We start from the raw sequence: 27,851 nt of genomic DNA, 5'->3' as shown, positions 1-27,851 counted from the left end.
GTTCACACCACAGGGTTGGTTGACACACTGCAGGGTTCACAACACACACCTCTGTGTGGGTGGAGGTGTGATGAGAGACAGAGGAGTAACCAGCTCACACTGTGGTCTACAGTTAGTCTGACTCTGGCCTATATACTCTGGACATCAGTCAGCCAACAGAAAGGCCTATATACTCTGGACATCAGTCAGCCAACAGAAAGGCCTATATACTCTGGACATCAGTCTGGCCAACAGAAAGGCCTATATACTCTGGACATCAGTCAGCCAACAGAAAGGCCTATATACTCTGGACATCAGTCTGGCCAACAGAAAGGCCTATATACTCTGGACATCAGTCAGCCAACAGAAAGGCCTATATACTCTGGACATCAGTCTGGCCAACAGAAAGGCCTATATACTCTAGACATCAGTCAGCCAACAGAAAGGCCTATATACTCTGGACATCAGTCTGGCCAACAGAAAGGCCTATATACTCTGGACATCAGTCAGCCAATAGAAAGGCCTATATACTCTGGACATCAGTCTGGCCAACAGAGGCCTATATACTCTGGACATCAGTCAGCCAACAGAAAGGCCTATATACTCTGGACATCAGTCAGCCAACAGAAAGGCCTATATACTCTGGACATCAGTCCAGCCAACAGAAAGGCCTGTTTTCTGCGTCATGACAATTGATCCTAGACAGACTTCTAAATATAGAACATCTATTTGGCTACCAATGATTCATTGAAAATGAGCTTTTCTTGAAAGTGCAACATGCTCCATTTAAAATGACGTCCCCGACTGTAAGTCATTATTGTGCTGCTGTCTGCATGGTCCCACCCTGTTGGTCTGATGGAGAGATAATGGGCTGTTCCTCTTCTAAATGGGACGTTCACCTCTGGTAAGTGGCTGTGTAGCACGACCCAGAGACATACATTAAGAGCGTGGCCAGGTTTGAGAACGGCTGCCATGGTAACGTCTCTATTCTCTAGATGTTGGTGATGTCACAATGCTAGAGTGACAGTTCCCTGCCGTAAACAAACAAAACAGAGCAGCGAATTTCCGATGTTTTTATTGATTAGCGTTCGGGATCGTGTGCATCCAAGGCGGTGTTGTGTTGTGGTGTCAAACAAATGACTTATCTGCTTTCACTGGACGTCTTCACAGGTTTAAAACCTGTCGGAAATAAACCGTGCAGCTCTGAAGTGTGGCAGTGGCTACAGAGCCTTTTACCTTGGCTACTGAGGAGGAAGTGGCTCTCAGAACGTTCAGACAGAAACCTCTCTAGATACATGCATAGGACTCTGGCACGGCCCAGCAGCCTGCTAGGAGTTCCGGCACGGCCCAGCAGCCTGCTAGGAGTTCCGGCACGGCCCAGCAGCCTGCTAGGAGTCCGGCACGGCCCAGCAGCCTGCTAGGAGTCCGGCACGGCCCAGCAGCCTGCTAGGAGTCCGGCACGGCCCAGCAGCCTGCTAGGAGTCCGGCACGGCCCAGCAGCCTGCTAGGAGTCCGGCACGGCCCAGCAGCCTGCTAGGAGTCCGGCACGGCCCAGCAGCCTGCTAGGAGTCCGGCACGGCCCAGCAGCCTGCTAGGAGTCCGGCACGGCCCAGCAGCCTGCTAGGAGTCCGGCACGGCCCAGCAGCCTGCTAGGAGTCCGGCACGGCCCAGCAGCCTGCTAGGAGTCCGGCACGGCCCAGCAGCCTGCTAGGAGTCCGGCACGGCCCAGCAGCCTGCTAGGAGTCCGGCACGGCCCAGCAGCCTGCTAAGTTACTTGGTGCAGTAAAGACCGACATCTAGCAGAGACCAACTGTCTGGTGAATTACAGGCACTACTGGCAAATCTCTGAATAGTGTAATATAACCCAGGTCACTGATTTCTGGAAACTTCCAATGTCATCAGTAGCTAGAGGAGACTACTGTAAAAGATTGAAGAAGACTATTCTAGTCTGTTCTTATTCCCAGGTCTTATGTCCAACAGTCTGGGGAATGACTGGGATAAGAGGCAGATCTCTGAAGAAACCCAGTCTGGTTAACCCATGCCTGTGTAGAATGAACATCTAGAACAAGCCTGCCTAGCCGCCATAGCCGGTCGCTGTTTCCAGGTCTTGTGGATTGGGCCATATGCGACCCCCCCCCCCGCCCCCCCATGCCCTCAGGTCATCCTGTCATCACTCTATCCAGGTCAGTAGTTTTTATTGGCTCCAGACTGACTGTCCAGACTGACTGAGTGCCACTGCCCAGCTTCAGCCACCTTCTCTGGGGTTGAATGGGCTGCATGGTGGGGGAGGGGGATACCACCTTCTCTGGGGTTGGATGGGCTGCATGGTGAGGGTTGGGGGTTATCACTCTTCTCTAGAATGGAGCTGGGCTGTTTAGTAATGTAGAGTTCTGTAATCTGAAGGGTCAGTAAACTCCCTCTAATGAAGCTGGGCTGTTAGTAATGTAGAGTTCTATAATCTGAAGGGTCAGTAAACTCCCTCTAGTAATGTAGAGATCTGAAGGGTCAGTAACTTCCTCTAATGGAGCTGGGCTGTTAGTAATGTAGAGTTCTGTAATCTGAAGGGTCAGTAAACTCCCTCTAATGGAGCTGGGCTGTTAGTAATGTAGAGTTCTGTAATCTGATGGGTCAGTAAACTCCCTCTAATGGAGCTGGGCTGTTAGTAATGTAGAGATCTGAAGGGTTAGTAAACTCCCTCTAATGGAGCTGGGCTGTTAGTAATGTAGAGTTCTGTAATCAGAAGGGTCAGTAAACTGCCTCTAATGAAGCTGGGCTGTTAGTAATGTAGAGTTCTGTAAACTCCCTCTAATGGAGCTGGGCTGTTAGTAATGTAGAGTTCTGTAATCTGAAGGGTCAGTAAACTCCCTCTAATGGAGCTGGGCTGTTAGTAATGTAGAGTTCTGTAATCTGAAGGGTCAGTAACTCCCTCTAATGGAGCTGGGCTGTTAGTAATGTAGAGATCTGAAGGGTCAGTAACTCCCTCTAATGGAGCTGGGCTGTTAGTAATGTAGAGTTCTGTAATCTAAAGGGTTAGTAAACTCCCTCTAATGGAGCTGGGCTGTTAGTAATGTAGAGTTCTGTAATCAGAAGGGTTAGTAAACTCCTCTAATGAAGCTGGGCTGTTAGTAATGTAGAGTTCTGTAATCTGAAGGGTTAGTAAACTCCCTCTAATGGAGCTGGGCTGTTAGTAATGTAGAGTTCTGTAATCTGAAGGGTCAGTAAACTCCCTCTAATGGAGCTGGGCTGTTAGTAATGTAGAGATCTGAAGGGTTAGTAAACTCCCTCTAATGGAGCTGGGCTGTTAGTAATGTAGAGTTCTGTAATCTGAAGAAGTGGATGAGGTATTCAGTAGAGGGTTGTAAAACATAACTCACAGTGTTATTTATGAATGGAGATTAGTGAATGTTTCTCCTCATAACTCAGGTTACAGCTCCCACAGCAACTGTTACTGCTGTCATTTCCTCACAGAGTGTGTGTGTGTGTGTGTGTGTGTGTGTGTGTGTGTGTGTGTGTGTGTGATGGAATAACTTATTTTAGTAGCTACAGTACAACTCCACAGCATTTGTCTTTCAACTCAATCAAGCCAAGTGTGTTTTGCCTCTAATTAACTCTGATTGAAGTGGAGGAAATCTGTCTGTTTTAGAGGAAGCTGAACGTTAAAGCCTCGTGGAACCCACTCGTTGCCTTTCTCATGATTCCTTCGTGTTCAGGGTTTTCTCTCCCCATAATGTTGGGTCTTAATGAACCAGAAATATACCACAGTCAGTAACCTATATGTAACCTATAAACACCTAACATTTAGAGTGCACGTCCCCAATGGCACTCTGTGTCCTGTATAGTGATGGGCCCTATGGGCTCTGGTCAAAAGAAGTGCACTACATAGGGAATAGGGTGCCCTTTGGGAAGCAGACAAAGTTAACACGGCGTTTCCATGGCGTTCCCAGGGTAAGAATACTGTTGGGAAAACCCTCTGGAATTCCACAATGTCTTCCTGACCAGATGTCACATGATGAGGAAAAGAGGAACATATTTAGGGATGGATTGGAGCGTGTGTGTGTGTGTGTGTGTGTGTGTGTGTGTGGGCTGTTGGTGAGTCACCGTGGGAACTCGGGGGTCACTGCTTGGGAATTCACTTTTCAAACACGTTTACAACGCACACACACACCCACACACACACACATGCTCTTTGACAAAATGCAACATCCATGTCACGTGAGTCAGAACACAGAGAACACAGAGAACACAGAACACAGAGATGATAAACAGCTGGGGTGTCTGTACTATAATGGACATTCATAGATTGCAGTGTTCTGTCATCACTGTACTAAAGTATTCATTCTCCCCCATGGGATTTAAATAGTTGAATATCACGTAGTCTGTATGTTGCAAACCATATTTCACAATGTTCAGAGAGAGAGGTAGAGCGAGAGAGATGATGAGAAAGATTGAAAAGGGTGGAGAGAGACATTCAGTCTAAACATTGCCTTCCTCCCACACCCCAACACACTCAGCACGACCCTGACCTTTGACCCAAAAGTGAATTATGGGGCCTGAGCTAGCAGGATGTCATAGAGATGAACCATGCATAACATACTGTGGGTGCTGTGAAACATCTCAACTGATGATCTGACATTCAACACACACAGTCTTGTACAGCTAGCCACATGTAGAGGGGTCTTGGTCTTTGCAAATTGTGGTTTATAACCCTTTCGCAAAAGCGTATTATAGACTGGCATTTGCTTATGAATGATTCTCCTTCCCTTGCTAGTAGTAGCTAGCCGGCAGCCCGACTAGCTGGCTTTAGCCTGGGTAAAAACATGACAAGCTTGCTAGCGTTTTAAAATCAAATCAAATTGCATTAGTCACATGCGCAGAATACAACAGGTGTAGTAGACCTTACAGTGAAATGCTGAATACAACAGGTGTAGTAGACCTTACAGTGAAATGCTGAATACAACAGGTGTAGTAGACCTTACAGTGAAATGCTGAATACAACAGGTGTAGTAGACCTTACAGTGAAATGCTGAATACAACAGGTGTAGTAGACCTTACAGTGAAATGCTGAATACAACAGGTGTAGTAGACCTTACAGTGAAATGCTGAATACAACAGGTGTAGTAGACCTTACAGTGAAATGCTGAATACAACAGGTGTAGTAGACCTTACAGTGAAATGCTGAATACAACAGGTGTAGTAGACCTTACAGTGAAATGCTGAATACAACAGGTAGACCTTACAGTGAAATGCTGAATACAACAGGTAGACCTTACAGTGAAATGCTGAATACAACAGGTGTAGTAGACCTTACAGTGAAATGCTGAATACAACAGGTGTAGTAGACCTTACAGTGAAATGCTGAATACAACAGGTGTAGTAGACCTTACAGTGAAATGCTGAATACAACAGGTAGACCTTACAGTGAAATGCTGAATACAACAGGTGTAGTAGACCTTACAGTGAAATGCTGAATACAACAGGTGTAGGTAGACCTTACAGTGAAATGCTGAATACAACGGGTGTAGTAGACCTTACAGTGAAATGCTGAATACAACGGGTGTAGGTAGACCTCACAGTGAAATGCTGAATACAACAGGTGTAGTAGACCTTACAGTGAAATGCTGAATACAACAGGTGTAGTAGACCTTACAGTGAAATGCTGAATACACAGGTGTAGGTAGACCTTACAGTGAAATGCTGAATACAACAGGTGTAGTAGACCTTACAGTGAAATGCTGAATACAACAGGTGTAGTAGACCTTACAGTGAAATGCTGAATACAACAGGTGTAGGTAGACCTTTCAGTGAAATGCTGAATACAACAGGTGTAGTAGACCTTACAGTGAAATGCTGAATACAACAGGTGTAGTAGACCTTACAGTGAAATGCTGAATACAACAGGTGTAGTAGACCTTACAGTGAAATGCTGAATACAACAGGTGTAGGTAGACCTTACAGTGAAATGCTGAATACAACAGGTAGACCTTACAGTGAAATGCTGAATACAACAGGTGTAGGTAGACCTTACAGTGAAATGCTGAATACAACAGGTAGACCTTACAGTGAAATGCTGAATACAACAGGTGTAGTAGGGGGGGCACTGCAAGTAGTCTGGGGAGCCATGTGATTAGATGTTCAAGAGTCTTAAGGCTTGGGGGTAGAAGCTGTTTAGACTTGGCGCTCCGGTACCGCTTGCTGTGTGGTAGCAGAGAGAACAGTCTATGACTAGGGTGGCTGGAGTCTTTGACAATTTTTAGGGCCTTCCTCTGACACCACCTGGTATAGAGGTCTTGGGTGACAGGAAGCTTGGCCTCGGTGATGTACTGGGCCGTTCGCACTACCCTCCTTGCGGTCGGAAGCCGAGCAGTTGCCATACCAGGCAGTGATGCAACCTGCTCTCAATGGTGCAGCTGTAAGACCTTTTTGAGGATCTGAGGACCCATGCCAAATCTTTTCAGTCTCCTAAGGGGGAATAGGTTTTGTTGTGCCCTCTTCACAACTGTCTTGGTGTGCTTGGACCATGTTAATTTTTTGGTGATGTGGACACCAAGGAACTTGACGCTCTCAACCAGCTCCACTGCAGCCCCGTCGATGAGGTTGATATTTTGGCACCACACGGCCAGGTCTCTGACCTCCTCCCTATAGGCTGTCTCATCGCTGTTGGTGATCAGGCCTACCACTTGTCTCATCGGCAAATGTAATGATGGTGTTGGAGTCATGCCTGGCTGAGCACCTGATGGGCCCCTGTGTTGAGGATCAGCGTGGCAGATGTGTTACCCTTACCACCTGGGGGCAGCCCGTCAGGAAGTCCAGGATCCAGTTGCTGAGGGAGGTGTTTTGTCCCAGGGTCCTTAGCTTATCCAGTTACTGAGGGAGGTGTTTAGTCCCAGGGTCCTTAGCTTATTGATGAGCTTTGTGGGCACTATGGTGTTGAGCACTGAGCTGTAGTCAATGAATAATACTGTGGTGACAACGTCCTCGATGCACTCATTGTTAAAGCCAGTGACTGATGTGGTGTACTCCTCAATGCCTTCGGAAGAATCCCAGAACATATTCCAGTCTGTGATAGCAAAACAGTCCTGTAGCTTAGCATCTGCTTCATCTGACCACTTTTTTATAGATCTAGTCACTGGTGCTTCCTGCTTTAATTTTAGCTTGTAAGCAGGAATCGGGAGGATAGAATTATGGTCAGATTTGCCAAATGGAGGGCGAGGGAGAGCTGTGTGTGTGAAGTATAGGTGGTCCAGAATTGTTTTCCCTCTGGTTGCACATTTAACAGGTAATATGCTGATAGAAATTAGGTAAAACTGATTTAAGTTTCACTGCATTAAAGTCTCCGGCCACTAGGAGCGCTGCCTCTGGATGAGCGTTTTCTTGTTTACTTATGGAAGAATACAGCTCATTCAGTGCTGTCTTAGTGCCAGCCTCTGACTGTGGTGGTATGTAAACAACTACAAAGAACACAGATGAAAACTCATTCAGTAGGTAGTGTGGTCTACAGCTTATCATGAGAAACTCTACCTCAGGCGAGCAATAGCTCGAGACTTCCTTAGATATCGTGCACCAGCTGTTATTTACAAAAATACATAGTCCACCGACCCTTGTCTTACCATATGCCGCTGTTCTATCCTGCCGTTACATCGTATAACCAGCCAGCTGTATGTTGACGTTCAGCCACGACTCCGTGAAGCATAAGATGTTGCAGTTTTTGATGTCCAGTTGGTAGTTTAATCTTCCCAATAACTCGTCAATTTTATTGTCCAAAGATTGCATGTTTGCTATCAGAATGGAGCGAAGTGGGTGTTTATCAGATCGCCTGCGACTTCTCAGAAGGCAGCCGGACCTTCGGCACCTCTTTCTCCGCCTCCTCTTCACGCAGATCACGGGGATTGGGGCCTGTTCCTGAGGAAGCAGCATATCGTTCGTGTCGGGCTCGTCAGAGTCGTGAAAGGAAAAAGAAGATTCTGCCAGTCCGTGGTGAATCGCAGTCTAGAAAATATTTTTGGTCATAAGAGACGGTAGTAGCAACATTATGTACAAAATAAGTAAGTACATTTTTTTTATTTTTTATATTACCTTTATTTAACCAGGCAAGTCAGTTAAGGACAAATTCTTATTTTCAATGACGGCCTAGGAACAGTGGGTTAACTGCCTGTTCAGGGGCAGAACGACAGATTTGTAACTTGTCAGCTCGGGGATTTGAACTTGCAACCTTTCAGTTACTAGTCCAACGCGCTAACCACTAGGTTACGTTCTTGTTGTTTCGTTTACTGTTTGAACATTCACTGAGATTATATTTGGTTATTAATTCAAAATAGGCTTCTTTGATGAATAGCCTATATACTGTATAGATCAGATCAAGGAACGAAGCAACCACTTCCCCCACGTCTGTGGAAGGCCTGATACGCGTGTCAAAATGTAGTAAGAAAGTCAGTCGAATGGAGCGTATTACAAGGAGCCGCCCCTTTTTTGTGACAAAAAAAAAACAATTTCGTAATCCTCAGACTTGAGTTTGCGTAGAGCGTGTAGTAAACTTACCATCTGGGTCCCCATGTCGGGTGCCATTAAGGCAGCGCGTGCTTGAGGCCTGAAGGGTGGAGTGGAGGGAGAGCGAGAGGAAGGGAGAGTGGGGGGCATAGATGGAGATGGAGAGTGTGCTTGAGGCCTGAGAGGAGGAGTAGAGGGAGGGAGGGCTTGTGGGAGCAGAGGGAGGGAGGGAGGGCTTGTGGGAGCAGAGGGAGGGAGGGAGGGCTTGTGGGAGCAGAGGGAGGGAGGGAGGACTTGAGGGAGGGAGGGCTTGTGGGAGCAGAGGGAGGGAGGGCTTGTGGGAGCAGAGGGAGGGAGGGCTTGTTGGAGCAGAGGGAGGGAGGGCTTGTTGGAGCAGAGGGAGGGAGGGCTTGTTGGAGCAGAGGGAGGGAGGGCTTGTGGGATCAGAGGGAGGGAGGGCTTGTGGGATCAGAGGGAGGGAGGGCTTGTTGGAGCAGAGGGAGGGAGGGCTTGTTGGAGCAGAGGGAGGGAGGGCTTGTTGGAGCAGAGGGAGGGAGGGCTTGTTGGAGCAGAGGGAGGGAGGGCTTGTTGGAGCAGAGGGAGGGAGGGCTTGTGGGATCAGAGGGAGGGAGGGCTTGTGGGATCAGAGGGAGGGAGGGCTTGTGGGAGCAGAGGGAGGGCTTTCTTAGTTTCTTTCCAATGGACTACTACATCTTTCATGTACTGGTTGCTTTCCTGTCAGATCATCATCATGCCACCCAGAAGCAGTGTCTCATAAATATACAGCTCTCTTTGTCTGGCTTTGAATTATTCCTGCTTCCATTTTCTTTCCATACAAGCATTCAGTGGAGGATGCTGGGTAACAACAAACATGTTTGGGTATGTATCCGCTGCAGCCCCTGTGTTTGTGTGTTTTAGACCAGCCTATCAACAGACATGTCACTTGTCATGGAAACTAAAACATACTTTTATTTACTCACTACAGCTTGTTGTTCCATAACATGGCTGGTGTTATTAGATCAAGCTACTTGGCTGCCAACCTATGTTGGATTGGATTTCTCTGACATCAGGAAACTACTGATATACTTTCACTATATTAGTCAGGATTTGTCACATGCTGTACAGTGTGTACCAAGAAAAGCAGCTCGAGGTGAAGTGGGTATCTTATCTAATGTATTACTTGTGGTGAATAATCAGTGCAGTGTTTCTCAGTCTTTTCCAAACCAGGGACCGGCAAGCTATGGCTTTTCACTGCTCAAAGGACTTCTTGTAAGAAAGAGGACTTCTTGTAAGAAAGAGGACTTCTTGTAAGAAAGAGGACTTCTTGTAAGAAAGAGGACTTCTTGTAAGAAAGAGGACTTCTTGTAAGAAAGAGGACTTCTTGTAAGAAAGAGGACTTCTTGTAAGAAAGAGGACTTCTTGTAAGAAAGAGGACTTCTTGTAAGAAAGAGGACTTCTTGTAAGAAAGAGGACTTCTTGTAAGAAAGAGGACTTCTTGTAAGAAAGAGGACTTCTTGTAAGAAAGAGGACTTCTTGTAAGAAAGAGGACTTCTTGTAAGAAGAGGGCGTCTTGCGTCGATCGGGAAGCGAACTTTGTTGATGAATTAGCCAGTACCCTAGTGGTTAGAGCAGTAACCTGAAGGTTGCAAGATCGAATCCCCGAGCCGACAAGGTAAAAATATGTCATTCTGCCCCTGAACAAGGCACTGTTCCTAGGCCATCATTGAAAATAAGAATTTGTTCTTAACTGACTTGCCAAGTTAAATAAAGGTTAAATAAAAAAATATAAAATAAAAAAATTTGTGGGATACACATAAGGGATTCTAAGTCTTGTGGCATATTTTAGTTAACCTTTCCTTCTGCATGCACAGTGCATTCTTCCATCACATGTACTTCTGGTTCTCAAGATCTTGCACACTAATGAGATGCTATTGAGCCCACACTACTACACTGTCTGACCCAAGGACTACACGCTTTCTGGTAAGTTTTGATTACAATACTGGGTGGGGTGAATATATTTTATGACATACATTATTTTTTTGTTAACTAGTAAATAGTAGCCTATAGCAAACTATGTTTAAATAATTTCTAACTTGTTAACAATTTCTGCTACTTCGTTTTTGCTACCATGTCGGTTTTAGCTTGCTTGAGCCTGTTAACTGAGGAGTGTTAATTCACCTGTTTCCATACATGTTAAAATTTAAAACATTTATCTTACAAAAAAGTTTTTTAACTGATTTAACAATTTATCTGTACATGGAATTGTGTGGGTTTAAAAATAATAATAATCTAATATTTACAGGAAAATGCCACGGGCAAATCTGATGTGTGGAGACATTTCACTGCAGCTAATGTAGAAAGAAAAACTGTGTACATTTGCAAATACTGTGCAGAATCATCTGGCCAAGTGCATAAAGTTCCCCCAGGGCTCACAACCTCTGACAAAAGTTCCTCTACTTCTACTCGAGATGAAAATGGTGAATCAGACTCCTTATCGATAGCAACAGCTCATGGTCCTCCTGGAATCAGAAGTATATTTGACTCAATGGAGGAAAGTAGTCAAAGAAATTATGAATGTCTTGCTCGGAGCTGTGTATGCAACTGGTTCACCTCTGATGCTCACAGGCAATGTGTATAGGAAGAGATTTCTGAATGTTCTTCGCTCAGCATACACCCCTCTAACCAGACATGCTTTATCTACTCATTTGCTGGATGCAGAGTTCAAGTGAAGGTCAATCAAATCATAGAGAAAGCAGACTGTATTGCAATCGTCTCTGATAGGTTGTCGAACGTTCATGGGCAAGGAGTAGTTACCTACATCATCTCCACCCCTCAAACAGTATTCTACAAGAGCACAGACACAAGGGACAACAGACACACCGTTTGCACTGGTGACCGACAATGCTGCGAACATGAAGGCTGCTTGGTCTAAAGTGGAGTACTATCCTCACATCACACCCATTGGCTGTGCTGCTCATGCATTGAATCTGCTCCTCAAGGAAATCATGACACTGAAAACAATGGATACACTCTACAAGGGAGCCAAGGAAATGGTTAGGTATGTGAAGGGTCATCAAGTTATAGCAGCAATCTACCACACCAAGCAAAGCGAGAAGAATAAGAGCACCACATTGAAGCTGCCCAGCAACACCTGTTGGGGTGGTGTTGTCATTATGTTTGACAGTCTCCTGGAGGGGAAGTAGTCTCTCCAAGAAATGGCCATATCACAGTCTGCCGATCCTCCTGGATGATGTATTTTGGGAGAGTGGTGAACAGCCTGAAACTCCTGAACCTATTGCAGTAGCCATTGCACGGATTGAGGGAGACAATGTCATCCTGTCTGATGTTCAGACTCTGCTTGCAGATGTAAGCGAATAAATCCGTACTGCCCTGCCCACTTCACTGTTGCTCCATGTAGAGGAAACTGCAGTTCTGAAATACATCAAAAAGCGTGAAGACTTCTGCCTGAAGCCCAAACACGCCGCAGCGTACATGTTGGACCCCAAGTTTGCTGGCAAGAGCATCCTGTCTGGTGCAGAGATCAACCAGGCCTATGGCGTCATCACTACCGCGTCTCGCCACCTTGGCCTGGATGAGGATAAGGTTCTTGGCAGTTTGGAGAAGTACACTTCCAAGCAAGGGCTTTGGGATGGAGATGCAATATGGCAGTCGTGCCAACATATCTCATCAGCCACCTGGTGGAAGGGACTTTGTGGATCTGAGGCTCTTTCCTGTTGACTACATCATTCTCCAAATCTCACCAACATCAGCCGCCTCAGAGCTCAGCTGGTCCTTGATTGGGGACACACACACCACAGCACGCAACAGGCTGACCAATACAAAGGTTGAAAAATTGGTGGCCATCCGGGCAATTTTGAGGCATTTTGAGCCTGACAACGAGCGATCCTCAACAAGGTTGGAAAGTGATAGTGAAGATGAGGCCTCAGAGTCTGATGGTCAAGAGGTGGACATTGAGGAGGTCCAGGGAGAAGACATGGAAGCCTGAGGGGAAGACAACCAAAGCTTTAGTTTCTAGACTATTTCTAGATGTATGTTGAAAACGTTTTTGGGAGATGCGATGGATCATTGGGGATCATTCAATATTCCCTTTCTATTGTTGTTCAGTGAAATCATCCCATGTGAAGAGTCAACTCATTTAATTAAAGTTCAATTCATAACTAAATTCAGATTATTATTATGTATTTTTTTATTCTATGGAAGTATTTAATCATTTGATATTATGTCTTCTTATAAGGTAAAAGGTTTGTTTGTCTCCATATGATACGGTAAATATATCCAATGCAAAAAAAACAGCTATTTAAATGGAATAAATATCAACTTGCATATTTTTTCTGTTAATTCCCATGTATTCCAGTTAATTCCCATTAATTCCCAATTCCCATTGGAACATTTCCACCTCTGAATATTCCCCAAAATGTGCAACCCTAGGTGTAGACCAGGGAGAGGACATGTGGTGTAGAGCAGGGAGAGGACAGGTGGTGTAGAGCAGGGAGAGGACAGGTGGTGTAGACCAGGGAGAGGACGTGTGGCGTAGACCAGGGAGAGGACGTGTGGCGTAGACCAGGGAGAGGACGTGTGGCGTAGACCAGGGAGAGGACGTGTGTTAGCATGCGTGCAAAGCTTTTGTTTGAAGGCTGATGCATTTTGCAGCACACACACTAGATGCCTCTGCAATATACACACACACACCACACACACACACACACACGCTTGATGCCTCTGCAGCCCTCAGACATTCACACAGACAGGAAGTAGAGTCGTCCGGGGGGGTGGGGGGTGGTAACCACGGAGACAGAAGCAGCAAGAGTGTGGTTGCCGTGGAGACAACAGCAGGTGAGGGCATTATAAACAGGAAGTGAATTGAGGCTGTGCCTCGACTGGCAGAGGGGCGGAGCCTCGGAGAGAGAGCGAGAACGAGGTCGACTGCTCTGCTGGGCTGCACACTGCTGCCTGCTACCAGGAAACCTCGGCAGTCAAAATCTGTGGTTTCTCCCCCCACCACCACCACCCATCCTAAACCGACACTTTCTAAATGTGTTACGAGAGCAGAGCTTGGAGGAGAGAGATCTGGAAGGAGTGAGGAGTGAAGCCTGACTGGAGTACACAAAGGAATAGACAGCCGCGTCATCAGATCAGATACAGGGATTGTCAGTGGAGCAGGTCAGTACATGGGTGATGGGTTGACGTAGTGGAGCAGGTCAGTTCATGGGTGATGGGTTGACGTAGTGGAGCAGGTCAGTTCATGGGTGATGGGTTGATGTAGTGGAGCAGGTCAGTACATGGGTGATGGGTTGAAGCAGTGGAGCAGGTCAGTACATGGGTGATGGGTTGAAGCAGTGGAGCAGGTCAGTACATGGGTGATGGGTTGAGGCAGTGGAGCAGGTCAGTACATGGGTGATGGGTTGAGGCAGTGGAGCAGGTCAGTACATGGGTGATGGGTTGAGGCAGTGGAGCAGGTCAGTACATGGGTGATGGGTTGACGCAGTGGAGCAGGTCAGTACATGGGTGATGGGTTGAAGCAGTGGAGCAGGTCAGTACATGGGTGATGGGTTGACGCAGTGGAGCAGGTCAGTACATGGGTTATGGGTTGAAGCAGTGGAGCAGGTCAGTACATGGGTGATGGGTTGACGTAGTGGAGCAGGTCAGTACATGGGTGATGTGTTGAGGCAGTGGAGCAGGTCAGTTAATGGGTGATGGGTTGAGGCAGTATTTGTATACTATGTATGTAGGTCTGTGTGTGGTTGATTTGTAGGGACTCTTATTAGGATGAGCTTTCAGCATTGCATGTTGCATCATTTCCATGTGTGACTATGTTTCCTGGTTGACTTTCACATGTTTCACTGAAGCACTGCAGCTCTTTCTATTAGCTAGCCTGTTTTCTATTGTCCTGCCCCTCTCCTTCAGGTCAGCAGCCTGGGGTGACTATAGCAGCAGCCTGGGGTGACTATAGTAGCGGCCTGGGGTGACTATAGCAGCAGCCTGGGGTGACCTATAGCAGCGGCCTGGGGTGACTATAGCAGCGGCCTGGGGTGACTATAGCAGCGGCCTGGGGTGACTATAGCAGCGGCCTGGGGTGACTATAGCAGCGGCCTGGGGTGACTATAGCAGCGGCCTGGGGGTGACTATAGCAGCGGCCTGGGGGTGACTATAGCAGCGGCCTGGGGGTGACTATAGCAGCGGCCTGGGGTGACCTATAGTAGCGGACTGGGGTGACTATAGCAGCAGCCTGAGGTGACCTATAGCAGCAGCCTGGGGTGACTATAGCAGCAGCCTGGGGTGACTATAGCAGCGGCCTGGGGTGACTATAGCAGCGGCCTGGGGTGACCTATAGTAGCAGCGGCCTGGGGTGACCTATAGTAGCAGCGGCCTGGGGTGACCTATAGTAGCAGCGGCCTGGGGTGACTATAGCAGCAGCGGCCTGGGGTGACTATAGCAGCAGCGGCCTGGGGTGACCTATAGCAGCAGCGGCCTGGGGTGACCTATAGCAGCAGCGGCCTGGGGTGACCTATAGCAGCAGCGGCCTGGGGTGACCTATAGTAGCAGCGGCCTGGGGTGACCTATAGTAGCAGCGGCCTGGGGTGACTATAGCAGCGGCCGGGGGTGACCTATAGCAGCGGCCGGGGGTGACCTATAGCAGCGGCCGGGGGTGACCTATAGCAGCGGCCGGGGGTGACATATAGCAGCGGCCTGGGGTGACTATAGGGGTGAGGTCAGGGCAGTAGAAGAGTCTGGTCTGAACACTGCAGGTCATAACAGTGATGCAGTAATGTGCGTTGTCAGGTCAGCTGCCTGTCAGGACTCATCTCTCTCTCCTGGAGGAATGCTCTGAGTGTACACACACACACACACACACACACACACTCACACTCACACTCACACTCACACTCACTCACACTCTCCTACTGCATCACCTGCCTTCCCTAGCTGAAGGGCATAGTTCTGTTTGTTCACTAAAAATAGCATGGCCTCTGTTTCAGCTTGATCTGGTCTGTTCACTATAAGCAGCATGGCTCTATATCAGCCTGATCTGGTCTGTTCCCTATTAGTAGCATGGCCTCTATATCAGCCTGATCTGGTCTGTTCCCTATAAGCAGCATGGCCTCTATATCAGCCTGATCTGGTCTGTTCACTAAAAACAGCATGGCCTCTATATCAGCCTGATCTGGTCTGTTCACTAAAAGCAGCATGACCTCTATATCAGCCTGATCTGGTCTGTTCCCTGTAAGCAGCATGGCCTCTATATCAGCCTGATCTGGTCTGTTCCCTATAAGCAGCATGGCCTCTATATCAGCCTGATCTGGTCTGTTCCCTATAAGCAGCATGGCCTCTATATCAGCCTGATCTGGTCTGTTCACTAAAAACAGCATGGCCTCTATATCAGCCTGATCTGGTCTGTTCACTAAAAGCAGCATGACCTCTATATCAGCCTGATCTGGTCTGTTCCCTATAAGCAGCATGGCCTCTATATCAGCCTGATCTGGTCTGTTCCCTATAAGCAGCATGGCCTCTATATCAGCCTGATCTGGTCTGTTCCCTATAAGCAGCATGGCCTCTATATCAGCCTGATCTGTTCTGTTCTCTCTGGTCAAGGCTGTTTCTCACTGGTTACATCACTATAGTGTCAAAAAAGATGACAAGGACAGTCTCCTGTTTTAAAGTAAAAGTAGGGATGTTTTGTTTCCCCCTCTGGCCGAGGCTATGTTTCACTGTTTACACTACATTATGCTACTGTTGTGTCTACAACGATGACGAGGACATTTTCAAAGTCAAAATAGAACATTTATCTTCTTCCACCATTAAGTACTATTAGAAGACCGTTGGCAACAGTTTGGCTCTTTCTCTCTGGGTTCATATAGGACTGGTCTGGGGTTTAACAGTTTGGCTCTTTCTCTCTGGGTTCATATATGACTGGTCTGGGGTTTAACAGTTTGGCTCTTTCTCTCTGGGTTCATATGACTGGTCTGGGGTTTAACAGTTTGGCTCTTTCTCTCTGGGTTCATATATGACTGGTCTGGGGTTTAACAGTTTGGCTCTTTCTCTCTGGGTTCATATATGACTGGTCTGGGGTTTAACAGTTTGGCTCTTTCTCTCTGGGTTCATATATGACTGGTCTGGGGTTTAACAGTTTGGCTCTTTCTCTCTGGGTTCATATAGGCCTGGTCTGGGGTTTAACAGTTTGGCTCTTTCTCTCTGGGTTCATATAGGACTGGTCTGGGGTTTAACAGTTTGGCTCTTTCTCTCTGGGTTCATATAGGCCTGGTCTGGGGTTTAACAGTTTGGCTCTTTCTCTCTGGGTTCATATAGGACTGGTCTGGGGTTTAACAGTTTGGCTCTTTCTCTCTGGGTTCATATAGGCCTGGTCTGGGGTTTAACAGTTTGGCTCTTTCTCTCTGGGTTCATATATGACTGGTCTGGGGTTTAACAGTTTGGCTCTTTCTCTCTGGGTTCATATAGGCCTGGTCTGGGGTTTAACAGTTTGGCTCTTTCTCTCTGGGTTCATATAGGCCTGGTCTGGGGTTTAACAGTTTGGCTCTTTCTCTCTGGGTTCATATAGGCCTGGTCTGGGGTTTAACAGTTTGGCTCTTTCTCTCTGGGTTCATATAGGCCTGGTCTGGGGTTTAACAGTTTGGCTCTTTCTCTCTGGGTTCATATAGGACTGGTCTGGGGTTTAACAGTTTGGCTCTTTCTCTCTGGGTTCATATAGGCCTGGTCTGGGGTTTAACAGTTTGGCTCTTTCTCTCTGGGTTCATATAGGACTGGTCTGGGGTTTAACAGTTTGGCTCTTTCTCTCTGGGTTCATATAGGCCTGGTCTGGGGTTTAACAGTTTGGCTCTTTCTCTCTGGGTTCATATAGGACTGTGTGTGATGTATGGTACAACATGCTGTTTGTCGTGTACTGTACGTTGTTATGGTTTACGACAGTGTGCTGGTTACGGATCAATGGCTTGTCAGAATGAGTGGCACATGTCATTAAACGGCAGAGTGATGTACAATGTGAAACTGTGCAGATGTGCGTTCTTTGACAGCTAAGCTAGATATAACACTGTAACACAGGGTAGCCTAGTGGTTAGAGCGTAGGGCTAGTAACCGTAAGGTTGCAAGTTCGAATCCCCGAGCTGTCGTTCTGCCCCTGAACAAGGCAGTTAACCCACTGTTCCTAGGCCGTCATTGAAATAATTTGTTCTTAACTGACTTTCCTAGTTAAAGGTACAATAAAAAAATACTGTGATATACAGTAATATTGTTAATCAGTAATACAGTAATATTGTTAATCAGTAATACAGTAATATTGTTAATCAGTAATACAGTAATATTGTTAACCAGTAATACAGTAAAATTGTTAATCAGTAATACAGTAATATTGTTAATCAGTAATACAGTAATATTGTTAATCAGTAATACAGTAATATTGTTAATCAGTAATACAGTAAAATTGTTAATCAGTAATACAGTAATATTGTTAATCAGTAATACAGTAATATTGTTAATCAGTAATACAGTAAAATTGTTAATCAGTAATACAGTAATATTGTTAATCAGTAATACAGTAATATTGTTAATCAGTAATACAGTAAAATTGTTAATCAGTAATACAGTAATATTGTTAATCAGTAATACAGTAATATTGTTAATCAGTAATACAGTAATATTGTTAATCAGTAATACAGTAAAATTGTTAATCAGTAATACAGTAAAATTGTTAATCAGTAATACAGTAAAATTGTTAATCAGTAATACAGTAAAATTGTTAATCAGTAATACAGTAAAATTGTTAATCAGTAATACAGTAATATTGTTAATCAGTAATACAGTAAAATTGTTAATCAGTAATACAGTAAAATTGTTGTCTAGGGTTTAACAGTTTGGTCCTTTCTGTGTTCATATAGTACTGTGGTCTAGGGTTTAACAGTTTGGCCCTTTCTGTGTTCATATAGTACTGTGGTCTAGGGTTTAACAGTTTGGTCCTTTCTGTGTTCATATAGTACTGTGGTCTAGGGTTTAACAGTTTTGCCCTTTCTGTGTTCATATAGTACTGTGGTCTAGGGTTTAACAGTTTGGCCCTTTCTGTGTTCATATAGTACTGTGGTCTAGGGTTTAACAGTTTGGCCCTTTCTGTGTTCATATAGTACTGTGATCTGGGGTTTAACAGTTTGGCCCTTTCTGTGTTCATATAGTACTGTGGTCTAGGGTTTAACAGTTTGGCCCTTTCTGTGTCCATATAGTACTGTGGTCTGGGGTTTAACAGTTTGGCCCTTTCTGTGTTCATATAGTACTGTGGTCTAGGGTTTAACAGTTTGGCCCTTTCTGTGTTCATATAGTACTGTGGTCTAGGGTTTAACAGTTTGGCCCTTTCTGTGTTCCTATAGTACTGTGGTCTGGGGTTTAACAGTTTGGCCCCTTCTGTGTTCATATAGTACTGTGGTCTGGGGTTTAACAGTTTGGCCCTTTCTGTGTTCATATAGTACTGTGGTCTAGGGTTTAACAGTTTGGCCCTTTCTGTGTTCATATAGTACTGTGGTCTAGGGTTTAACAGTTTGGCCCTTTCTGTGCTCATATAGTACTGTGGTCTGGGGTTTAACAGTTTGGTCCTTTCTGTGTTCATATAGTACTGTGTGTGGTCTGGGGTTTTGAACCTCAATTTCAATGCATGGTGGCAGTATACTCCCCTACAGTTCAATGTCATTTTAAATGCACTTTAAAAAAAAACATGGATGTGCCCCAAATATACCCTATAATAGTACACTTCTTTTGTGCAGAGCCCAATGGGCCCTGGTCTAAAGTAGTGCACTATGTAGGGAATAGGGTGCCATAGTGCACTACTTTAAGTTAGTAGCCTAAACTATCCTCCCGGATGGGTTCTGTTCCACTGCAGCACGGCTATCAGGATTACTGATTGAACTGTCTTTGTTTGTGTTCCTGTCTGTCTGACTGTCTGACTCTCTGGCATTAGGATACTGGACTGTACCACTGGTCCATTATAAAGGGGTGTTTGGGATGCATCAGGAGACTGGACTGGACCACTGGTCCATTATAAAGGGGTGTTTGGGATGCATCAGGAGACTGGACTGTACCACTGGTCCATTATAAAGGGGTGTTTGGCATGCATCAGGAGACTGTACTAGAGGTTAACCGATTGTGATTTTTCAACACCGATACCGATTGGAGGACCAAAAAACACCGATATTGATTTAATTGGACGATTTTTATATATTTTTTATATATTTGTAATAATGAAAATTATTGAATGAACAATTAACCTTTTTATTTGAACTTAATAAAATACATCAATAAAATCTATTTAGCCTCAAATAAATATTGAAACCATGTTCAATTTGGTTTAAATAATGCAAAAACAAAGTGTTGGAGAAGAAAGTAAAAGTGCAATATGTGCCATGTAAGAAAGCTAACGTTTCAGTTCCTTGCTCAGAACATGAGAACATATGAAAGTTGGTGGTTCAATATTCCCAGTTCTTCAATATTTCCAGTTAAGAAGTTTTAGGTTGTAGTTATTATAGGACTATTTCTCTCTATACCATTTTGTATTTCATATACCTTTTGACTATTGGATGTTCTTATGGGCACTTTAGTATTGCCAGCCTAATCTCGGGAGTTGACAGGCTTGAAGTCATAAATAGCGCTGTGCATCCCAGCATTGCTAAGAGCTGCTGGCAAACACAAAGTGTTTGAATGAATGCTTATGAGTCTGCGGCTTCCTACCACCGCTCAGTCAGACGACTCTATCAAATCATAGACTTAATGATAGTATAATTAATAACTTAATTATAATAAACACAGAAATATGAGCCATAGTTTCCTGAATTTGACCATATTCATTCATTTCGAAAACAAAATGTTTATTCTTCCAGTGAAATACGGAACCATTCTGTATTTTATCGAACAGGTGGCAACCCCCTAAGTTTAAATATTGCTTTAACGCTGTACAACCTTCAATGTTATGTCATAATTATGTAAATTTATGGCAAATTAGTTCAGTTTGTAACGAGCCAGGCAGTCCAAACTGTTGCATATACCCTGACTCTGCCTGTACTGAACGCAAGGGAACTTGTTATTATTGCCTGCTAACATGAATTTATTTTAACTAAATATGCAGGTTTTAAAAAATATACTTCTGTGTATTGATTTTAAGAAAGGCATTGATGTTTATAGTGAGGTACATTTGTGCAAAGATTGTTTTTTTCGGCAATGCGCTTTTGTTAAATTATCACCCATTTAGCGAAGTTGAAGTAGACTGATTCGATGATAAATTAACAGGCACCGCACTGATTATATGCAACACAGGACAAGCTAGTTAAACTAGTGATATCATCAACTATGTGTAGTTAACTAGTGATTTATGTTAAGATTGTTTTTTTATAAGATCTGTTTAATGCTAGCTAGCAACTTACCTTGGCTCCTTGCAGCCACAAGGTCCTTTTGACTCTACACTCACGTAACAGGTGATCAGCCTTCCACACAGTTTCCTCGTGGATTGCAATGTAATCGGTGTCCAAAAACGCTGATTAACGATTGTTATGAAAACTTAAAATCGTCCCTAATTAATCGGCCGACTTCTAGACTGTACCACCAATTATAGAGGGGTGTTTGGGATGCATCAGGAGACCGGACTGGACCACTGGTCCATCATAAAGGGGTGTTTGGGATGCATCAGGAGACTGGACTGTACCACTGGTCCATTATAGAGTGGTGTTTGGGATGCATCAGGAGACCGGACTGGACCACTGATCCATCATAAAGGGGTGTTTGGGATGCATCAGGAGACTGGACTGTACCACTGGTCCATTATAGAGGGGTGTTTGGGATGCATCAGGAGACCGGACTGGACCACTGGTCCATTATAAAGTGGTGTCAAATCAGAGTTTGTTTTGATCAAAAACACGTTGTTATCCACTCTTGTTTCAGAGCAATGATACGATGACATGGTATGAAACAATGTCTTGTCATGATCATATATATCTAATGGTGTTTTCCCCTCCTTTCTTTTCAGATTGAGCCACCCTGGAACTGAAGACGTGTTATTGTTTCTGGGGACTGCAATGAGTGTGACACGGATCTACCTTGAAGACTTCCCAAAGAGAGAGATCTGTCCTTCTGGGATCCTGACTGACTGACTGTGTGTGTGTGTCTGTGTGACAGACTGAGTATCTGAGGTGTGTGACCTCAACCAGCAACCATGCCCATCCTAAAGCAGCTGGTATCTGGTTCGTCCCAGACCAAACAGCGCCGCTCCCGGATGGACCTGACCCGGGAGATGATCAGCGCTCCCCTGGGGGACTTCCGCCACACCATGCACGTGGGTCGCAGCGGGGACGCCTTTGGGGACACCTCTTTCCTCTCCACCCACTCCGGGGAGGCCCCCCACCAGGCCGAACCCCAGGCCCATCCCCACTCCCCCCGCCCAGGGCTTTTATCCAGAACCTTCCGCAGCAGCAAACGCTCCCAGTCCGTCACCAGAGTGGACCAGAGAGACTGCTCGCTAGCGCCACCCGGTGGCTCGCCCACCTTCGTGAAGAACGCCATGTCTCTCCCCTTCCTCAATGATGAAAACGGTGACCATGTTGATGGAGGACACAGGGTGCCGAAGAGCCTCTCGTCCAGCCCACTGAAACAACTGAATGAGCAGGATGGAGGTGGAGGTACCAGGCCGTCTAATGGGGCCGCTGCTGGGGCCCGATCTCTGGAGCTGGATGAGAGGAGCTTTGGGGAGCTGACTGACCTGCCAAGCCCCAGCCGCGGGTACTACGGAGGAGGGATGAAGCACGCTGTGTCGGTCATGTCGTTCCACATCGACCTGGGGCCCTCCATGTTGGGGGACATCCTGGGGGTGATGGAGAAGGAGGATGATGATCTGGGATACGAGGAGGGGAAGAGCAGTGAGGGACGGGCCTCTCCTACACTACTCCTGGGGAGGGAGGTGGGAGGAGAGGAGGAGGGAGAAGAAGAGGAACCGGAAGCTGAGCTACTGCAGCCGCAGGAGGAGGCGGTCCCTGTACCTGTGAGTCCAACCAGCTCTGTAGAACCTGAGGTGGGAGAGGACGAGGGTGCACCCTACACCCCAGAGTACACCCCAGAGCCCCGCCCTAAACACCTGCAGCACCGATTAGATACCTGTTCTGTGTCCAGCTCCACCTCTGGCTCCGCCCACGTGGAGCAGGAGAAACCAGCCGGACAGCTCCACGGGGGAGATACGAACAGCGCCACTTTCAGCGCACCACCTGAGGAAGAGGAGCTGGGAAAGTTTTCTTCCTTCTTGGAGGACGAGGATGATGAGATCCGTGTATGAAACGAGACGTACAAGCTCAAACCATATATGGAGCGGATGAGTGTGGATTAATACAGATGGATAGATTCTATACTGAGTGGATATGGATGAGTACAGATGGATAGATTCTATACTGAGTGGATATGGATGAGTACAGATGGATAGATTCTATACTGAGTGGATATGGATGAGTACAGATGGATATGGATGAGTACAGATGGATTGACTCTATACTGAATGGATATGGATGAGTACAGATGGATAGATTCAGTACTGTATAAAGTCAACTCTATAAAGCCCCACATCACAACAGAGACGTATAGACTGGATGGCTTACATGGGGCTGTGGACGACGTGTTGAGTTGATACAGGAATGAATGAATTACTACTGTGGATGAAACTACTCTATAAAGGCCCATATTATGACAGAGATGTACAGTCTATACTGGGTGGATATGGATCACAGTGCAGTAGCAGTACCTCCTCTGGTAGTGTGGATGATGTGTTGATACAACAACAAACTAATATTGTGGATGAAACTGTACTCTGTCTAGTCTGGATAGAAGGGTTGTAGTACAGCACCTCCTCTGTCTAGTCTGGATAGAAGGGTTGTAGTACAGCACCTCCTCTGTCTAGTCTGGATAGAAGGGTTGTAGTACAGCAGCACCTCTGTCTAGTCTGGATAGAATGGTTGTAGTACAGCACCTCCTCTGTCTAGTCTGGATAGAAGGGTTGTAGTACAGCACCTCCTCTGTCTAGTCTGGATAGAAGGGTTGTAGTACAGCACCTCCTCTGTCTAGTCTGGATAGAAGGGTTGTAGTACAGCACCTCCTCTGTCTAGTCTGGATAGAAGGGTTGTAGTACAGCACCTCCTCTGTCTAGTCTGGATAGAAGGGTTGTAGTACAGCAGCACCTCTGTCTAGTCTGGATAGAATGGTTGTAGTACAGCACCTCCTCTGTCTAGTCTGGATAGAAGGGTTGTAGTACAGCACCTCCTCTGTCTAGTCTGGATAGAAGGGTTGTAGTACAGCACCTCCTCTGTCTAGTCTGGATAGAAGGGTTGTAGTACAGCACCTCCTCTGTCTAGTCTGGATAGAAGGGTTGTAGTACAGCACTTCCTCTGGTAGTGTGGATGACGTTTTGAATTAAATAGAAGAAGAAACTGCTCCCTCTGTCCTTCCTGTGAGAATACAAACATCTGGACTTAGTCATGTGGACTGGGATCTGTGGACTGGGATCTGTGGACTGGGATCTGTAGACATGGGATCTGTGGACTGGGATCTGTAGACATGGGATCTGTAGACATGGGATCTGTAGACATGGGATCTGTAGACATGGGATCTGTGAACTGGGATCCTGCTTCAGGGAGAAAGGGGAAGACAGTCTGTAGGACACTGGCTCCTTCTGGATGAATAGAAACTCCATCTGTTACATACAGAACAGCTTGCTAACTTCTCCCTCACACACACACCACATTACAGCTACTCTCTGTCTGTCTGTACACTGAGAGAACTCACATGGAAGAGCAGTCCAAGTGTGTGAACTCGTGAATTTAGGAGAGACCCTTAAGAAAAGAACATGTTGATAAACATGACTTTATTAAGCCTCTATCCAGTGCTATTCATTCCCTTTACTTGTGTCATAATATTAATAAGGGCTTTTCTTCCTTGATAATCTGTGCCATTTCTTATGATGTAGCTCCTCTCTTGTTCTGTGCTCCTCTCTGCCTGGTAAGTGGAACTGTGTTGGTGTAATCAAGTAGTCTGGCCGGAACAGAGAGCTACTGTTACCGCGGTGATGGGGACCTGGCTGCCTGTCTGTCACAATAAAAGGCTTGTGTTGTGTGTATCACTCCACCAGCTGTGATGAGGCTTTTTCCATGCTAGAGCCTGGTAGAGAATCTTTACTAGAGCCTGCTACCTATAACATTGTGACTAGAGCCTTCTAGCTATAACATTGTGCCAAGAGCCTGCTAGCTATAGCGTTGTGCCAAGAGCCTGCTAGCTACAATATTGTGACTAGAGCCTGCTAGCTACAACATTGTGATTAGAGCCTGCTAGCTACAATATTGTGACTAGAGCCTGCTAGCTACAATATTGTGACTAGAGCCTGCTAGCTACAATATTGTGACTAGAGCCTGCTAGCTACAACAGTGTGCCTAGAGCCTGCTAGCTATAATATTGAGACTAGAGCCTGCTAGCTACAACAGTGTGCCTAGAGCCTGCTAGCTACAACAGTGTGCCTAGAGCCTGCTAGCTACAACAGTGTGCCTAGAGCCTGCTAGCTACAATATTGTGACTAGAGCCTGCTAGCTACAATATTGTGCCTAGAGCCTGCTAGCTACAATATTGTGACTAGAGCCTGCTAGCTACAATATTGTGACTAGAGCCTGCTAGCTACAATATTGTGACTAGAGCCTGCTAGCTACAATATTGTGACTAGAGCCTGCTAGCTACAATATTGTGACTAGAGCCTGCGAGCTACAATACTGTTCAAAAGATTGTGGTCACTTAGAAATGTCCTTGTTTTCCATGAAAACATACCTGAATTGAGTTGCAAAATTAATAGGAAATATAGTTATAAATAATGATTTTAATTGAAAAAATAGTGTCCTTCAAACTTTGCTTTCGTCAAAGAATCCTCCATTTGCAGCAATTTCAGCCTTGCAGACCTTTGGCATTCTAGTTGTCAATTTGTTGAGGTAACCCCATGCTTCCTGAAGCACCTCCCACAAATTGGATTGGCTTGATGGACACTTCTTACGTACTGTACGGTCAAGCTGCTCCCAGAACAGCTCAATAGGGTAAAGATCTGGTGACTGTGCTGGCCATTCCATTATAGATAGAATACCAGCTGACTGCTTCTTCCCTAAATAGTTCTTGCATAGTTTAGAGCTCTGCTATGGGTCATTGTCCTGTTGTAGGAGGAACTTGACTCCAATTAAGTGCTGTATGACATGGCGTTGCAAAATCATTAGCCTTCCTTCTTCAAGATCCCTTTTACCCTGTACAAATCTCCCACTTTACCACCACCAAAACACCGCCGAACATCACATTGCCTCCACCATGCTTGACAGATGGCGTCAAGCACTCCTCCAGCATCTTTAATTTCTTTCTGCGTTTCATGAATGTTCTTTGTGATCCGAACACCTCAAACTCAGATTAGTCTGTCCATAACACTTTTTTCAAATCTTCCTCTGTCCAGTGTCTGTTATTTTCCCAATCTTAATCTTTTCTTTTTATTGGCCAGTTTGAGAGATGGCTTTTTCTTTGCAACTCTGCCTAGAAGGCCAGCATCCCGGAGTCGCCTCTTCACTGTTGATGTTGAGACTGGTGCTTTGCGGGTACTATTTAATGAAGCTGCCAGTTGAGGACGTGTGAGGCATCTGTTTCTCAGACTAGACACTCTAATGTACTTGTCCCCTTGCTCAGTTGTGCACCGGGGCCTCCCACTCCTATTCTGGTTAGCGCCAGTTTGCACTGTTCTGTGAAGGGAGTAGTACACAGCGTTGTACGAGATCTTCAGTTTCTTGGCAATTTCTCGCATGGCCTTCATGGAGAGCCATGCTTCATTTCTCAGAACAAGAATAGACTGTCGAGTTTCAGAAGAAAGTCCTTTGTTTCTGGCCATTTTGAGCCTGTAATCGAACCCACAAGTGCAGATGCTCCAGATACTCAACTAGCCTAGAAGGCCAGTTTTATTGCTTCTTTAAATCAGGACAACAGTTTTCAGCTGTGCTAACATAATTGCAAAAGGCTTTTCTAATGATCAATTAGACTTTTTAAAATTATAAACCTGAATTAGTTAACAAAACGTGCCATTGGAACACAGGAGTGATAGTTGTTGATAATGGGCCTCTGTGCGCCTATGTAGATATTCCATCAAACTTTTGAACAGTAGTGTATAGCATCTTGACTAGAGCCTGCTCCCTATAACATCGTGACTGGAGCCTGCTCCCTATAACATCGTGACTCGAGCCTGCTAGCTATAGCATCGTGACTAGAGCCTGCTAGCTATAGCATCGTGACTAGAGCCTGCTAGCTATAGCATCGTGACTAGAGCCTGCTAGCTATAGCATCGTGACTAGAGCCTGCTAGCTATAGCATCGTGACTAGAGCCTGCTAGCTATAGCATCGTGACTAGAGCCTGCTAGCTATAGCATCGTGACTAGAGCCTGCTAGCTATAGCATCGTGACTAGAGCCTGCTAGCTATAGCATCGTGACTAGAGCCTGCTAGCTATAGCATCGTGACTAGAGCCTGCTAGCTATAGCATCGTGACTAGAGCCTGCTAGCTATAGCATCGTGACTAGAGCCTGCTAGCTATAGCATCGTGACTAGAGCCTGCTAGCTATAGCATCGTGACTAGAGCCTGCTAGCTATAGCATCGTGACTAGAGCCTGCTAGCTATAGCATCGTGACTAGAGCCTGCTAGCTATAGCATCGTGACTAGAGCCTGCTAGCTATAGCATCGTGACTAGAGCCTGCTAGCTATAGCATCGTGACTAGAGCCTGCTAGCTATAGCATCGTGACTAGAGCCTGCTAGCTATAGCATCGTGACTAGAGCCTGCTAGCAGTAGCATCTTGACTAGAGCCTGCTAGCAGTAGCATCTTGACTAGCGCCTGCTAGCTGTAGCATCTTGACTAGAGCCTGCTAGCTGTCAGAACGATATAATCATCTAGTTAGTTCATTGTTACATCAACACCAGTTCTGTTTCACATTCTAACTGACATTTTCCTCACATTATCAGTGTCATGTTACACACGTTCATTACTGTGACATGGTACACACGTTCATTACTGTGACATGGTACACACACGTTCATTGCTGTGACAAAGTAACCTATTTGTCTGTTGGTGTTTGTGCCTCAACCTCTTGTCATTTCCTGTAATAAAGTGGACTGTGGGCGGGAGGAGATTTTCCCCTGTTTACCTAGCGTTGAGAGTTTAGCCTTAACTCTCCCAGCCTGATGCTGTTGGTTAACTAGCGTTAGCGGGGTCGTAAAGCAGACGGATGGAAGCATAGGACCTTGTGGCGATTATCAAACACTGGTTACAGCAGGACGTTTAGAGCAGAGAGAAGTGTG

At 45.8% G+C, this 27,851-nt stretch overlaps 1 protein-coding gene across 2 annotated transcripts in view; it reads left to right on the top strand.

Moving 5' to 3' along the window:
- Window positions 1-24,616, top strand: part of LOC118936324 (cdc42 effector protein 4-like) — a 36,469-nt gene extending 11,853 nt beyond the window's left edge. Inside the window, exons 2-3 of one of the 2 annotated variants that reach the window (XR_005042120.1) lie at window positions 21,491-22,842; window positions 22,883-24,616. Coding sequence is in view for 1 of the 2 variants with exons in the window: in XM_036973361.1 (XP_036829256.1) it covers window positions 21,677-22,786 (1,110 nt within the window). In the remaining variant the exon portion in view is untranslated. Of the gene's footprint in view, window positions 1-21,490 lie in introns of both variants that reach the window. The other variant, XM_036973361.1, reaches the window with a different exon arrangement.
- Window positions 24,617-27,851: the final 3,235 nt, after the last annotated feature.

This window comes from Oncorhynchus mykiss, unplaced genomic scaffold, assembly GCF_013265735.2.
Source record: "Oncorhynchus mykiss isolate Arlee unplaced genomic scaffold, USDA_OmykA_1.1 un_scaffold_235, whole genome shotgun sequence".
Classification (NCBI taxonomy): Eukaryota; Metazoa; Chordata; class Actinopteri; order Salmoniformes; family Salmonidae; genus Oncorhynchus; species Oncorhynchus mykiss.
This window is presented reverse-complemented; position numbering and strand designations above follow the sequence as displayed.